The sequence below is a fragment of the Globicephala melas genome, chromosome 2, assembly GCF_963455315.2.
Source record: "Globicephala melas chromosome 2, mGloMel1.2, whole genome shotgun sequence".
Taxonomy (NCBI): Eukaryota; Metazoa; Chordata; class Mammalia; order Artiodactyla; family Delphinidae; genus Globicephala; species Globicephala melas.
The window spans coordinates 70506615-70521680 of NC_083315.2; the positions used below are offsets into that span (position 1 = coordinate 70506615).

General features: G+C 39.6%; 1 protein-coding gene across 2 annotated transcripts in view; it reads right to left on the reverse strand.

The window, feature by feature from the left end:
• Window positions 1–15066, reverse strand: part of APH1B (aph-1 homolog B, gamma-secretase subunit) — a 95439-nt gene that overhangs the window by 56211 nt on the left and 24162 nt on the right. The window contains exon 6 of one of the 2 annotated variants that reach the window (XM_030878939.3): window positions 12908–13102. In XM_030878939.3, coding sequence (XP_030734799.1) covers window positions 12935–13102 — 168 coding nt within the window. In that variant the 3' untranslated portion in view covers window positions 12908–12934. Of the gene's footprint in view, window positions 1–9597; window positions 13103–15066 lie in introns of those variants that run through there. The other variant, XM_030878938.3, reaches the window with a different exon arrangement.

Below are 15066 nucleotides of genomic sequence, written 5' to 3' on the forward strand. Positions count from 1 at the left end.
TACCTGCCAATGCAGGGGACACGGGTTCGAGCCCTGGTCTGGGAAGATCCCACATGTCGTGGAGCAACTAAGCCCGTGCACCACAACTACTGAGCCTGCGCTCTAGAGCCTGCAAGCCACAACTACTGAGCCCGCATGCCACAACTACTGAAGCCCGCGTGCCTAGAGCCTGTGCTTCGCAACAAAGAGAAGCCACCGCAATGAGAAGCCCGCGCACCACAACAAAAGGTAGCCCCCGCTCGCCACAACTAGAGAAAGCCCGCAAGCAGCAACAAAGACCCAACACAGCCAATAAATAAATAAATAAATAAATCTATTAAAAAAAGAAGAAAACACCAATGGGGAATGATTTAATCAATCACATCTGCATAATGGGACCTCCATAAAAACCCTAAACAATGGGATTCAGAATGCTCCCATCACACAAGTGCTGGGATAGTGGTGCACCCAGAGCTAGGGCATGGAAGCCTTGTGCCCTTTCTTCATACGTTGACGTATGGACCTCTTTATCTGGCTGTTAATATCCTTTGTTAATATCCTTTATAATATCCTTTATAATAATCCCTTGTTAATATATCCCTTGTTAATATCCTTTATAATAAACTGGCAAATGTAAGTAAATGTTTACCTGAGTTTTCTAGCAAATTATCAGACCTGAGGAGGGAGTCATGGGAACCTGTAATTTACAGTCAGAAGTACAAATGACAACCTGGGACTTGCAATTGTCTAAAGTGGGGGCAGGCTTGTGGGATTGAGTCCCTAACCTGTGGGGTCTGCAATATTTCTGGACAGTTAGTGTCAGAATTGAGTTAAATTGTAGAACAGCCAGTTGGTGTCCACTGAGGACTGGAGAATTGCTTGGTGTGGAGAAACCCACACTTCTGGTGTCAGAAGTGTTATAAGGAAACAGCGTTTTCCTTTATCTCTCTTCTATCATTCAAAGTAATTTCCAATTGACTTTCTTTCTCATACCTCCTTATTCAAAAGCAAAGATTTAATGAGCAACCACTGTTTGCTAGGCACAAATTAAGTGCAACCATGATTCAGACAGATAATTGGTATCACAATCTCATTTAGGGAGACAGACAGAAAACATTGACCATAATATATAGAAGAGTGGTATGAAAAGATGCTATGTGTCTATTAACAGGAGAAGGACTAAACAAACTGTACATCCATAAGATGGAATACCATTCAGCAAAAAGTTACAACTTATTGATATACCCCAAGACATGAATCTCAGAAAATTATGCGGAGGAAAGAAGTCAGATACAAGAGTACACTTTATGTTATTCCATTTTTATGAAGTTCAAAAGTGAAAGTAATCCACGGTGATAGAAGTTGGAACCAGCAGCTGCCTCTGTGGAAGGTACGTGGATTGACTAGGAAGGAAGCAAGGGAACCACCTGGGGAACAGGAAACGTTCTATAGCTTGCTGGGGTGGTGGTTACACAGGTGTACACATTTGTCAAGACTCATCCAATTGTATGCTTCAGATCAGTGCATTTTACTGTATGTAAATTATTCCTTGATTTAAAAATATATACGTGTTAAGGAATCACAGTGGAAAAAGCCACTTGTTTTTCTAAGTCTAATCAGGAAAGACTTCACAAAGACTGACACTTGAGCAGGACCTTGAAGGAGGAATACGATGCTTTCTACCTGGAGCGAAAAACAAGAACAAAGATGTGGAGGTTTGAGAGCTCATGGTGCATCGTAAACAGAGGCCTCAGGGATGTGTTTGAAAATGTCTGGGAAGGGAGGACAGGGAATGGTGGGGGGCAGGAAAGTGGTTGGGATCAGAGTGTGAAAGGCCTTTTATGATATACACTTTCTAATAAGGACAATAAGAAATCCTAGAAGTGGTTAGATTATGGTTTTGTCTGACTACATAAATAATATATGCTCTGTATGTGGAACCTAGAAAAATGGTACAGATGAACCAGTTTGCAGGGCAGAAGCTGAGACACAGATGTAGACAACAAACGTATGGACACCAAGAGGGGAAAACCGCGGTGGGGTGGTGGTGGTGGTGTGCTGAATTGTGCAATTGGAATTGACATGTATACACTGATGTGTATAAAACAGATGACTAATAAGAACCTGCAGTATAAAAAAACAAACAAACCAACCAACAAAACAACTAATACTAAACTTTCTTTGGGTTATTTGTATGGAAATATGTTAATATAAATGTTTCAGACATTACATGAAATTTCTAAAAATCTTATATGTTCTGGTATAATGTTGTAAGTCATAATTCTAGTTATTACTTTAAAATGTATATCTCTAAATTTTCTTGTCAATTGCATTATTATGAACTTTCATCAAATCTTTAACTGTGGTCATTTTTAAGTCTTTTGTCATTTGCAGACAGTTCTGGGTGTATTCTAATGCTTTTGCAAAAATGTTCCTATAAAAGGGTTTCATCTTCAAGGAATTCATGGAAAAGACTCTGACAGGTACAGCTTTCTGGTAACTGACTATACTGCTGAACTGAATGAATAAGCCTTTTCAGAACTCTAATGGAAAACTGATGAATTCATAAAAGTGCTAACAAAAGATCAAGATAAAAAAAATTAATTACATGGGACTGAGTGAACTGATGAGGATGATTATAATTTTCGTGATTTTCTGTTTGAATATTAAAAAAAAATCCCACAAGGACTCAGAGGCAAAAAATATACAAATCAATTTTCACTGCAAAGTAAAGGAGCTGTTACAGTGGAGGATTACTGGACTCAATGCCAATATTATGACATAGTATGAGTGTGTTTCGTGTTGGGTAATTGCAATCGTTGTTGCTTTTGTTGTGGTCATCCATTTACAATGCTTGGCGTCAGTTTATTTATCTCTTGTAAAAATAAAATACAGTGTGTGTGTGGAAAAAAAAAGGAAACTCAGAAATGCAGAGAAATGGAAAGTGTATTTAAAGTCACCTCTTCGCTAATGCAGATGCTACTAATGTTTTTGTGTTTTTCTCTCAGATATTTTTTCTATGTATTGATACTTTTAAAAAGTCCTTAAGTAATTAACATGATAGCATATTGTTATTTAATATTTATAAACCTAATTTTTATTTGCTGGATAATGTTTCTTTGGATGGATTTGGTGGTCTAAACTTTTCCTTAGTGTTAAACATTAATACTTTTCTTCTAGCTTTTTGCTACTATAAATAATGCTGTGACCAATATTTTATTTAAATAAGAGGTTTTCCATATTAAAACAAATAATATATGCTCATTAAAAAATACAAATATTTAATTATGAATAAAGCCAAAAGTCCCCCATAATCCTAACTCCCAAAATAGTCATAGTTTTGTATGTTTGTGTGTTAACATGCACTTTTAAATATTTAATAAACAGATCTTACCTACTTTCACTATTGTATTCTTGGTATCTAGCACAATGTCTGGCATAAAAAATATTTATTGAATGGAAGAATGGTCTATACCTTGCTTTTGTTTTCTAACATATTCCAAATATTCTCATTCTTTCTAATGGCTGTAAAGCGTTCTGCAATTGGACACCAAGCTCTGTTGAAAGACATTCATTGCAAATTCCTTACAGTTACAAGACTATTACAAGATCCTATGTATTCAGATGTATTTCTGGAACATAAATTCCTAGAAAAGCAACTGCTGGTTCACAAAACGCACATCTCAAAATTTTATAGATATTTTACAAATTTTGCTAAATTACCACCCAAAAGGATTGTACTGAGTTGTCTGCTTACAACACGCTAAACATGACAAACAGCAACGTGCTGTTTCTACCATATGCTAAACAATTTTTTTTTCATTTTACTGAGATTAATTGACATACAGCACTGTATAAATTTAATATGTATGGTATAATGATGTGACTTACATACATCATGAAAATGATTATCACTGTAAGTTTAGTGAACACCCATCATCTCATATAGACACAAAATTACAGAAACAGAAAAAAATTTGTGTGTGTGATGAGAACTCTTAGGATTTACCCTCTTAACTTCCATATATAATGTACAGCAATGTTAATTATATTTATCATGTTGTACATTATATCCCTAGCACTTATTTATCTTAAAACTGCAAGTCGATAGTACTTTTTGACTGCTTTCATCCAATTCCCCCTCCCCCCACTGCCCACCTCTGATAACCATATACCTGATCTTTTTCCATTTGTTTCTATGTTTGTTTGCTTGTTTTTGAAGTATAGCTGACCTATAACACTATGTTAGTTCCTGTTACACAATGTAGTGATTTGTTATTTCTATACACTTCAAAATAATCACCACAATAAATCTAGTTACAGTGTGTCACCACCCAAAGATATTACATAGCTATTGACTATATTCCTCACACTGTACATTTCATATCCATGACTCATTTATTTTGAAACTGGAAGTTTATACCTCTTACTCTCCCTCACCTATTTCCTTCCTCTCCCCAGCCCCCTCTCCTCTAACCACCTGTTTTGTTCTCTGTATCTATAACTCTGTTATGGCAAGATTTCATTCTTTTTATGGCTGAATAATATTCCATGGTGTGTGTGTGTGTGTGTGTGTGTGTGTGTGTGTGTGTGTGTGTGTGTGTGTCTGTGTGTCTGTGTGTGTCTGTGTGTGTGTGTATGTATCACATCTTCTTCACCCATTCATCTACTGATAGGCACTTGGGTTGCTTCCATATCTTGTCTATTGCAAATGCTGCAATGAACACAGGGGTGCATATATCTTTTCTAATTAGTGTTTTTGTTTTCTTTGGATAAATACCAAGGAGTAGAACTGCTGGATCATATGGTAGTTCTATTTTTAATTTTTTGAGGAACCTCCATCCTGTTTTCCATAGTGGCTGCACCAATTTACACTCACCAACCATGCAGAAGGGCTCCCTTTTCTCCAAATCCTTGCCAACACTAGTTATTTGAGGTCTTTTTGACGACAGCCATTCTGACAGGTGTAAGGTGATATATCACTGTGGTTTTGATTTGCATTTCCCTGATGATTAGTGATGTTGAGCATCTTTTCATGTGCCTGTTGGCCAGCTGAATGCCTTCTTTGGAAAAATGTCTTTTCAGATCCTCTGCCTGTTTTTTTAATTGGATTGTTTGTGGGGGGGGGGGGTGTTCTTTTTTCTTTTTTCATTGCAGCATTTATAATAGCCCAGATATGGAAGCAACCCAAGTGCCTATCAGTAGATGAATGGGCAAAGAAGATGTGATACATACATACATACACACACACACACACACACACACACACACATACATATGTTGATGTTGAGTTTTATGAGTTCTTTATATATTTTGGATATTAACCCTTTATCAGATATATTATTTGCAAATATCTTCTCCCATTCAGTAAGTGGCCTTTTCATTTTGTTGATAGTTTCCTTTGCTGTGCAAAAGCTTTTTAGTTTGATGTGGTCCTGTTTATTTTTGCTTTTGTCTCCCTTGAGACATATCCAAAAAAATACTACTAAAACTGATGTCAAAGAGAGTACTGTCTATGTTTTCTTCTAGAATTTTTATGGTTCTATGTGTCTGTTTTTATGCCAATACCATACTGTTTTGATTACTACAGTTTTATAACATATCTCCTTTCTTTTTGTTTGTTTTATTAAAGTTTGGTAGAATTCTTCAGTGAAGCCTTCTAGGAATTTCTTTATATAAACTGCAAATTCAATGTCTTTAATAGATTTTGGGGATTTCTGGTTAGCTCCAACATGTAAAGAGCTTGAAAGCTGTCATTCTCACACTTACAATAAGAAAACACTAAACACATTGTAAAGCAATTATACTCCAATAAAGATGTTAAAAAAAAAGAAAAAGAAAACACTAAACAAACTGAAAATCAGTAATATTTCTCACCCCCATTAGAGAACTGAGGTCTCAAGACAAGCCATCATCCTGAAATCTGGAGAGACAGGTGAATCCAGAGTGCCACAGCTGAGATTTGCTTACCTAGAGCAGAAGTCGGTGGAGCCATAAACAGGTAGGGACACCTAAATGCTAATTTTGACAAATTGCTAGAGCCTAAGTATGGAATAGCTTAAAAGTGAGAAATTCCTAAGACTAGAACAGAGTCTTAAGAGCCCCACACTTTTGAGGGTTTTACCTCCAGGAGCCCTGCCAAATTCTCAATGAAGAGCTCCCTGTGGCTCTGGCAGGGAGAGGGTAAGGATAAGCATTGTAAAATATGCCCAGAGGGACTTCCCTGGTGGCGCAGTGGTTAAGAATCCTCCTGCAAATGCAGGGGACACGGGTTCGATACCTGGTCTGGGAAGATCCCACATGCCGTGGAGCAACTAAGCCCGTGTGCCACAACTACTGAGCCCGCGTGCCACAACTACTGAAGCCCGCATGCTTAGAGCCCGTGCTCCACAAGAGAAGCCACCGCAATGAGAAGCCCGCATACCGCAATGAAGAGTAGCCCCCGCTTGCCGCAACTAGAGAAAGCCTGCACGCAGCAACGAAGACCCAACACAGCCAAAATTAAATAAGTAAATTTATTTTTTAAGAAAGAAAAAAAAAAAGTAAAATATGCCCAGAGCATTCTCCATAACAAAGGCCTACTTTCTAGGAGAAAAGACAGTACAAGAGCCTTATCCCACCTAGAAGAAGGGCACTTCTCCCACTCCAGCCCCCGTTAGCCTTCCTGTCTCACCTAAGGGGAGGAAAAGAACTAAGAGATGCTTAGTTAAGAGATGTAGCCCCATCAAAAAACTGAGATTTAGTCTTAAGATTATAGGACATGGCCCCTCTCCCACACCAACCTTACTGCCACCTCAGTAGGGCTCCAATATAAAAACAGTGGGTTACAGTTCAAAGATCTGCAAGACATAGACTTTCTTTGAGAAGGAGCACAGGGGAAGCCCAAAGTCAAGAGGGGAGACAACAACAAGGACACTAGAGGAACTTGAAGACTCTGGTACTTAGAGCTGCAGCAAACATTAAATATAGTCCAGCTTTTGCCCAGACTGACATAAAACTTACACTAAAGGCCTATTTACTTCAGTTCCTGTTACCTAATACATAATGTACAGCTTTCAATAAATAATCACAAGGCACATTACAAGGCAAGAAAAAACACTCTGAAGCAATATAGCAATAGTCAGATTTTCTAGTTCTTGAGTGAGCTTTTTTACAAAGGAATCTGTCTACTTCATTTAAATTTTTAATTTACTGCCTTTAAGCTATTCATAATATTCCCATTTTACTTAATAATGTAGAGGCTGTATTGATGTCTCCACTTATTCCTGATACTCATCATTTGTGCCCTCTTTTTTTTCCTTATCTATCTGGACACCGCTTTACCAATTGTACTGATTTTCTCAAAGAACCAGTTTCCTTTTATTGATTGCTCCATTGTTTTTTCTGCCTTCTATCTGACTTCTGCTATTCTCTTCGCTACTTCCTTTCTTCGGCTTATTCTAGCTTCGGCTTATTCTGCTATTCTCTTCGCTACTTCCTTTCTTCGGCTTATTCTAGCTTTATTATTTTCTCAAAGAACCAGTTTCCTTTTATTGATTGCTCCATTGTTTTTTCTGCCTTCTATCTGACTTCTGCTATTCTCTTCGCTACTTCCTTTCTTCGGCTTATTCTAGCTTTAGTTTGCTCCTCTGTTTCTAGTTTCTTAAGTAGAAGTTTAAGCTCTTGCTTTTAAACATTTTAACTTATCTAATGTAAGCATTTAATGCTAAAAAACTTCCCACTCTATTCTCTCCTTAGGGACTTTGCTTTGGCAACTATCCCCTCTATTGCATCAATGTTTCCTTTTCCACTGAATCATCCCCATCTTCATATAAACATGCTGTTACAGTACAATGTCAGAGAGAAAAAAGAAAAGAAAAGAAGAATGCCGTCTCTTGCCGTCACATCCTCCTCAGGCTATCATCCCATTCCCCTACCATAATTATACGGTTATCTGTACTCTACGTGCTGTGGCTACTTCCTTATCTCCCAATCTCTATAACCCACTCCATTTAGATGTTCACCCCTACACTAAAATTGCTTTTATCAAAGTCACCAGAAAATTCCATCTCTCCATGTGCAGCAATCAGGTCCTACTCCTCACATCTTACTCATTGCTCAGCAGCAGTTGACATACTTCCCCCTGGCTCTCAGGCCACCACACTCCCCTGCTTTTCCTTCTTTCCTCAGTGATGACCCCACCTGCCCTTTCCTACCTGTCAAGTGGAGTGCCTCAGGGTTCAGCCCTCAGTCCCCACCTTTTCCTTTTGACATAACCCCATGATCCACCTGCCCTTCATCCACTCCCCAAATTTTAAGTATCATCTTATGTATTCGAGCTATTCTATATTATTTCCTAACTTGTAGTGCATTTGTAGCTGCCTTATATATTTCCTAAAAACAAAGATCTCACCATCTTTTTCTTTTCCATCCTTTTAAAGTACCTCTCTCTCTCTCTCTCTCTCTCTCTCACACACACACACACACACACACACACACACACACACACAAGATAAAGTATCTAACACAATGTTCTGTGCATGGTAAGCCCTGATTAAACGCTGTAGACTCCACCTCTGATTTTGCTCAAGCACAGAAAATATGTATGGATATACTATTAGGTATAAGCAGGATTTACAGTGACCCACACTTAAGCAACAAGTACCACCTACTAATTATTGAACCTTAAAGCCAGGACCCACTCAGGGCTCATAATCTACTGTCGTCCCCTTAGAATATATCAAATCCCCAATTCTTTTACTAAGGCTGAGACCATAAGCCAGGTGAGTGGTTCCTTCTATTCAGCATTTTCAATAAGGCAAAGGGAAAATATGTAGTTCTTTCCATTGGGGGTTTCTCATATGTTGAGGCTGGTCGCAGGGAAATCCCTTTTCCAACTAAATATCAAACAAATAACAATTAAACTAGAGCCACGATTTCAGTGTGGAACGGCCAAAGAAATTGTACGTGAATCTGGGCTGTTACCTGAGGAATGTGCCCCTTTTCCATTACAAGTTAGACCAACGAGTCCTTGATTCCTGAGGATATTTCATCTAATAATACAATTAACATAAACCTGGAGCAGCCTCATTTCAAACCAGAGTGAAAAGGCATCACATGGTTTTGCGTTTCAGGCCCTAACAATTCTCTGTGTAGCGTGTCTGACGGTGAAGGCCATGCTCAGCCCCTTAGCTGCACTGACTCCTCACCAAGGGAAGAAAAAACAAAACGACTCTACAGGCTGCTCGGGGTCACTGGGTAGAAACTAAATTGTACTCTCCTAGTCAACCAACTCCCACCTTCAGCCAGTATTCCATGATGGTTTATACATTCACTATTTTACAGTTACTTAGGAGACTTTTCAAGGGCTTCCAGGACCTTTGAGGATTCTCCTCCATTTGGTTTATGACACCTCAAGGAACTTCTCTGCACCAAACTGCTTCTGAACACACAGAAACGAAACAGGCCTTATAAATTTTAAATCAGATAACAAAGATTTCTCTTTGAAAAGAGTCTCCGAGCTGACCAGTGACAAATAACATAATGTACAGCCAAGTTTTATAAGAGACAAAAATTGTAAAACAAATACTGCAGGATACACTATTCCAAAGAAGAGGAAACATGAGAAACAAGTAGTGACAAACAATCTTTTTATTGTTTACTGAAAAATACAGCTCTGGAAAGAGTCTATTGCATTGTGTATGGGACACAAGGTCTGACATTGCAAGTATACATGACATAACAGTATAACTTATATAAAACGATACATACTGTACATAGAGACGGTACCCACCCCTCTAAACACTAAAATATAACGGAATGCAGTAAAGTCTTTTATTAAATGAGAAATGTAAACATCGCAATCATAAACAAAGTGCTCTAAGCAAAGAACTTTGAGATTGTTTTGTTGTGACATCTATCTACCTGGAGTTAGGAATGGTGCAGCCTAGGAAACACTTAGCCAAATAGAAAGCTAGCACTCTCAGGGAGCTCGTCCCAGGGAGTGGGCTGCTGATGCCTGAGACAGGCTGCCACCCTGGCTTCCGCGGAGCCCTCAGGTCCACTCTGACCATTAATCCACGTCTTGGGGCTAGTTTGAGGCGATCAGGAAGAGGACCAGGTAAGAGGAAGCTTCTGTCATGACTCCTTATCCTGTACCAACTCTACAGGATAAGGACACCTAGCATTTTTGACGTGTACCTGCCACTCTCAGCAAACAAGGAAATGTGCTTGAGAAGAAAAATATTAACATTGAGAACAAAAGCCATCTTCTATACAGTCTTCAGACACCATTTATTCCTTTCAGCCATGTTTTCACTAAGCTGCTCGAAAAGAGGCTGCTACTATATTGCCAGTCACACAGGCTAGGATCAAGGGTAACGAAACTCCTCCCATTACAACTGCTAATTCAGATGAGTTACAAATAAACACAAATTTCTTAGAGAACCAAAACTGATCTCAATTCCTCACATGGCAACAGAGTCAGGTGCTGCAACAGCATTCACATTCCAAGGTCAGCTTTAACTATAGCCACACTTCCCTCCAAACTGAGAAAGCCCCGTGTGGAGGAGAACATACAAACAAGATTACCACCAACAGCTCCTCTCCAAATACTATCAGGGCTCAGAAAGCTCAGTAGAGATAACAAACACAAAAAATAAAAATTAAAAAAATAAAGCACACCTCAATATATACACACAACAGAGGAAGACTACTCTCCCCCTGGGCTTCCTTGGCATTAGGCAAACAAGGCTACTTGCAATAACAGTGCCTAAGCTGACTATGGCAATGCTCGCAAGAGAAATAAGGAATTACAAAGTTCCTCTATTCATAGGTAATCAAGGATTATTAAATAAACTATTAAATAAAGCTAAGACAACAGTCTCACCATCAAAGAAAATTTTCTTCCTGCCCGAGATGCTTTTATAAATGAGATGTCACAATACCCCAGATTCCTTACTTAATATTAAACTATTAATGCACACAGGACATCCTCAGAGCTCAAGCATGAGTAATATTAATATTCTCAGATATTTCTATACTTTACAGATCAGCAAATATTTAACCAGACTATCCGTTTAAGAGATGTGTATGTCAACAGTAATAACCAACTCTATATTTTTCTTATCCTGTTCATCAAAGAACACCACGCTCCAATAGGAATGAAGCCCAGTTCAGTGGGTATCTTGTTCCCCTCAACTCTGCACAATAGATTTCACTATTCAGTCTCTATGTCCTTGAATCTCCTACGACTCACCTAGTTTAAAGAAAATCTTGTAAAAAGGTGGAAAATTGTAAACCCCAGCAAAAACATCGGTATTAGTGCTGAAGTAAGCTTTAGCGGAATAACTATAATTGCTTATGGAACCGTTTACAGCCTTGCTAGAAACCCTATTCCTCCTGAATCCCTAGATTGAAAAATTCAAATAATTTAAACATGAGAGGGGATTTCTCTGATAAAGGTCTAGTTCACATGTAAGGTTCTGGTCCCTGGAATGATGTGTGGCTAACCCAAAATACTGGCTGCGTTTCCATTTTAAACATGTCTGTTATTCTTCCCCACCACAGTATTGTCAAATTCTCCCATCTGTCACGTCACTGGTGAGCCCTCTCATTTGCTGCTTCTATTTCTTTTGGCGGTTGTACTGCACATACGGGATTCACTGAGCTTCTCACTTAAATGTGTAGGGAATTTACATTTCACACCATCATCTTCCTAAAAGCCATCAACTGGGAAGAACTGCTCTTTACAAAGGAAACAAAAAGCATTGTTTGGAAGCTGAACCAAGATCTTAGATATTCCTATAAAGGGAATGCTGTAGCTGTCAGCAAAACCCAGAGACATTTACAAGATCTAAAGATTATATGGGCTATGTTAAAAGCGTGAATTTGGCAGTTTTAGTCGTATGTCAAATTTTTCACTACACCATCTGGGGAGAAGTATTAGTTAATATCACAGGAGCAAATTATAAGCGTCAACACCACCCTACTAGCTTGTTTTCCTCCTGCTTTTCGTAAACTTCTGCCAGCTCCAGTGAAGCTTGTTCCAGGGTACATCACTCAGCAACCTGCAGAGCTGCTCAGAGATAGAACAACAGGCTTCACCTCAACTAGTCCGGCAGCAAGCACTCAGCTGGTAAACACTGCCTTGGGGCAGAGCCCATGGAAAGCCTCGAGCCCAGGAAAGACTTACAGAAGTTGCACAAAGATTCTTGGTTTTATATCATCTTCCCAGGAAGTTGGAAAATAATTCGTTTTTAATTAAAGAAACATAATCTATGCTCAAAAATGTAATGTCATGTAATGCTTCAAACAAGCAAAATCGAGAACGAAAAAACTAGAGGAAAATACAGTCTATTAATCAATAGCTTACTTTGGTTAAATGATCATAGTTAGTCAGTGCAATGTATTATTATATTTAGAAGCACGGCCTACCATGTTCTCATAAAACAGGGTACCAGTGAAGGATGTGACAACAGTTCACAGAGATAATAGCCCTTTAGCCTTCTGTGACTTCAAAACTCGAAACGACAAAGGCTAACCAGGATTTCACCTTCAGATACTCACTTGCCCAAAGCAGGCTGAGTTAAGAGACAGCTAAACATCTGATTCTTATTCACTTACGGCGTTCTCAGGAAGTTCCTGTTTGGACACCGATGGTTGTCAACCTGGCTGCACATCGGAGTCATCTGGGAAGTTTTAAAAAATCACCAAATGCCCAGACCAATTAAATCTGGAGGGTGCAGTCCAGAAATCAGTATTCTTTATGCTTCCCCAGGTAGTTCTTTCTAATGTGCAGCCTGGCTGCACACCACGGATGAATCCCTTTCAGAAAGCTGTTGCATGAAAGCCATGCTGTATCTAGATAGTTTGGTTTTTTCTAATTCCACCAGGAAAAGGGATTTTTAGAAAAAGGCACCACTGCGCTTCCTCTAAAGAGGCAGCTTACTGTTTGAGAAGCGCTGGTCCTTGGAGGTTATCTGGAGCGCTGGTTGAAGAGGAGGGAGTCCTTGTCTTGGCAAAGCAGGCAGAGTTTCAGGCTTCGGCAGCTGCCTCCAGAAACAAAGAAGGCCCAGATGCCCGTGAGCACCAGGATGATGTATGCCAACACCAGATTTAATCCAGAATAAGGACTTATGAAGGTCTGCAAGGGGAAAATAACAGCAAGCTTATTAAACATGTGGATTAACCAAAGGAAAAGGAAAATATGAAACACTTTCAATAGCTGAGGTGTGTTCCACCAAACATACGATGTATGTCATGCACCCACAAAGACACATAGGACTAACCTAGTCAACAGACACTAGCCCGTAAGTCTGTTTCTGTGTAAGTGAAATGGGACTGAGGTGAAGCTAAAATAACACCAGTAAGGCGCTCGTGACAGGTTCTGGCACAGGGTATCTGAGAATAGTCCTGATAACAATCAATGCCACATGGGGCAGAGTTAGTGTTGTCCCAGCTTCCCCAAGTCTTCCGTGTTGGTCTCCATGGCACACGCGGCACGTTGAGGGCAGCAGCAGGAAGGGCCATCGAGCGTGCCCGACGTGCTGTGCTGTGGACTTATCACCTGGGTCACACATTCCAGTTCCACGATGATAACCTGTGAGCTAAGGGCCCATTTCATAGAAGAACGATCTCAGATTTAAGGACTCGACAGGCTAGGCAGCTAGGAAAAGTGAAGCCAGATCTGGCTCCCAGAGTGAAAAGATGCTGGGTGTAGGAGAGCTTTTGACTAGAGTGACGCAGGGGTCATCTCTGTCTAGCTGAGGATGGGCAGGGAAGTGCCCAGGGCTGGTGAAGATGCAGGAAGGCTGAGACGTAGAGTTTATTTGCCTTGAGCAAAAGGACAGCTTTTTAGAGGTGGGAACTGTAACCTGGCCGCCAAGCTTCTCTTTGGGTCTACGGAGAGAAAATACTGGGTTGGCCAAAGGTTCGTTTTTTTTCCCGTAAGATGGCTCTAGTAGCACTTAGTTGTCTTTAGCTTCATTCAAAACAATTTTGTTAGATTGTATGTGACAGCTGTCATATCAGCGTGCGTTTAAAAAAAGACTTATCAAAATTGGTGACTTTTTGTGTAGCCATTTTAATACTGAAGATGGAAGAAAAAAAGCAACATTTTCAGCATATTATGCTTTATTATTTCAAGAAAGGTAAAAACGCAACCGAAATGCAAAAAAAGATTTGTGCAGTGTATGGAAAAGGTGCTGTGACTGATCGAACGTGTCAAAAGTTGTGGGCAAAGTTTCTTTTTGGAGATTTCTCACTGGACCATGCCCCACAGTTGGGTAGACCAGTTGAAGTCGATAGCAATGAAATCAAGACATTAACTGACAACAATCAATTTTATACCACGCAGCAGATAGCTGACATACTCAAAATATCCAAATCAAGCACTGAAAATCACTTGCACCAGCTTGGTTATGTTAATCGCTTTCATGTTTGGGCTCCACATAAGTGAAAAAAACCTTCTTGACCGTATTTCCGCATGCGATTCTCTACTTAAACGTAATGAAAACGTCTCGTTTTTAAAACCAATTGTGATGGGCAGTGAAAAGTGGATACTGTACGACAGTGTGGAATGGAAGAGATCGTGGGGCAAGCAAAATGAACCACCACCAACCACACCAAAGGCTGGTCTTCATCCAAAGAAGGTGATGTGTAGATGGTGGGACTGGAAGGGAGTCCTTTATTACGAGCTCCTTCCGGAAAACCAAACGATTAATTCCAACAAGTACTGCTCCCAATTAGACCAACTGAAAGCAGCACTCAAAGAAAAGCGTCAGCAATGAGTCAACAGAAAAAGCATAATCTTCCATCAGGATAATGCAAGACAACATGTTTCTTTGATGACCAGGCAAAAGTTGTTAGAGCCTGGCTGGGAAGTTCTGATTCTTCCGCTGTATTCACCACACATTGCAGCTTTGGATTTCCATTTATTTCGGTCTTCACAAAATTCTCTTAATGGATAAAATTTCAATTCCCTGGAAGACTGTAAAAGGCACCTGGAGCAGTTCTTTGCTCAAAAAGATAATCAGTTTTAGGAAGACAGAATTATGAAGTTGCCTGAAAAATAGCAAAAGATAGTGGAACAGAACAGTGAACACGCTG